General features: G+C 48.9%; 1 protein-coding gene across 1 annotated transcript; it reads right to left on the bottom strand.

The window, feature by feature from the left end:
* Positions 1 to 346: 346 nt before the first annotated feature.
* On the bottom strand, positions 347 to 1,336 carry LOC109560875 (olfactory receptor 10H2-like). Its single transcript, XM_019963341.2, has one exon. The coding sequence runs from the start codon at positions 1,334 to 1,336 to the stop codon at positions 347 to 349; it is 990 nt and encodes a 329-aa protein (XP_019818900.2).
* Between the last annotated feature and the right edge of the window lie 678 nt (positions 1,337 to 2,014).

The raw sequence follows: 2,014 nt of genomic DNA, 5'->3' as shown, positions 1-2,014 counted from the left end.
AGGAAGGGACATGGGTTTCTTCTCAGAGTGACAAAACTATTTTTAAATGATTAAGGTGACAACTGTATAACTCTATAAATATACTAAAGACCAACTGAATTGTGTACTTTCAATATGTGAATTATATCTCAACAAAGCTGCTTGATTAAAATACAAAATTGTCAGACACACAGACCAAGGTAGGGGGAATAAAAAGTTAATATTTATTGAGCACCTACTCAGTAGGTAATAGGTACTGTCACTCACACACACACACACACACACACACACACACACACACACCCCAATCTTTACAACAGCCATGCAGGGTAGTCATTATTAATCCCATTTACGGATGAGGGTATGCTCATCTTTCTACCATATTCTGACCACCTCCACACCGGCCACTCAGACGCTGGAGAGATAGTTTGCTGAGGAAAGTCTTCTTCATAGCGTTCTTCAGCTCCTCATTCCTGAGGCTGAATATGATGGGGCTCAGGAAAGGTGTGAGGACCGTGTAGGTGATGGCTATCAAGATGTTGCCTTGCTGAGAGTGGAGACCTGTGAGCTTGACATAGATGACAGAGGCGAAGCTATAGTGCACAACGACCACAGTCAGATGAGACGCACACGTGGAGAAGGCTTTGTGCCGGCCCTCGGCGGAAGGGATCCTCAAGATGGCGGCCACGATGAAGGCGTAAGAGAGCAGGATGAGGAGAAAGCAACCCAACAAGACCATGCTACAGACTAGGCCCACGCCCAGGGCCACTCCCAGTACATTGTTTCCACAAGCTAACTTCATTAGCGGAGGCACGTGGCAGAAAAAATGGTGAACCTCATTGAGACCACAGAAGGGGAGGTGGAAAACAGCAGATGTCACCAGCAACCCCATGACTGAGCCTCCAGCCCAGGACCAGGCCACCAGGCAGGCGCAGCCTCGGGGGCTCATGAGCACGTTGTAGCGCAGGGGGTGGCAGATGGCCACGTAGCGGTCGTAGCCCATGACGGTGAGCAGGAAGGAGTGGGTGAAGCCAAACGTGAAGGAGAAGAACATCTGGCTGGCACAGGCCGTGAAAGAGATGGAGCGGTCAGTAGAGAGCAGGTCGGCCAGCATGCGCGGGATGATGGCGAAGGTGTAGAGGACCTCAGAGATGGAGAGGGCGCACAGCAAGAGGTACATGGGGGTGTGGAGGCTGCGCTCGCTCCAGATGGTGGCCATGATGAGCAGGTTCCCCAGCAGCGTGAACAGGTACATCAGCAGGAACAGAAGGAAGAAGACGGGCAGGAGATGCTGAGGGAAGGTGGAGAAGCTGATGAGGATGAATTCAGACACGGAGGTGTAGTTTAGCCCCAACATGGCAGCATACCTGCTTGAGGAGAGAGTGAAGACCCAGTGGGAAGGAATTTAGAGGCTGTAATGAGCCCTACCTGGGAAGACTTCCTGGAGAGGCTCCTTAAGCGCTCCAAGCCATGTTTAATCCATCTGCAAAATGGTGTTCATAATAATGATAGTGCATCTTAAGTGCCCTAACACACATACTGCCACATAGCAAGAACTTAATTTAAAAAATACTGATAATAACAATAAGACTACTATTATTACTATAATTAACTCCATGCAGGACCACCCCCACCATGCTCTTCTGTCTTTGAGCATGCTGGTTGCTCTGTGCTTATCCCCATCTTCATGAGACCAACTCCTTCCTAAATTTGAAGGTCAGGCTACCCCCTAATTTCAACTTTCCGCTAGAAGCCAACTGTCCCCTACCATATGGAAAGGACTTAGGCTCAGTTTATCTCTCATCAACCGTACTTACCAGCTCACCTGGAAAAGGAGTAATATTCCTTTTCCCATAGAGCATCTGTGGTGCTTAAATGAGGTAATGGACCTTAAAGCTCTTAGCTACTACTGCTGTGTGGTCTAACTTGCATGAGTCCCTCACAGGACGTTGTCCTGACTGACATCACAATAAAGTCCTGTTCTCTGATCCCCGCTGGGCTGTCTTTCTCTGGTCACTTCCCAGTGCTATTCTCT

Source organism: Bos indicus, chromosome 7 (assembly GCF_029378745.1).
Source record: "Bos indicus isolate NIAB-ARS_2022 breed Sahiwal x Tharparkar chromosome 7, NIAB-ARS_B.indTharparkar_mat_pri_1.0, whole genome shotgun sequence".
In the NCBI taxonomy this organism is placed as follows: domain Eukaryota; kingdom Metazoa; phylum Chordata; class Mammalia; order Artiodactyla; family Bovidae; genus Bos; species Bos indicus.
Note: the sequence above shows the minus strand (reverse complement) of the source record. Positions and strands in the feature narration are given on the sequence as shown.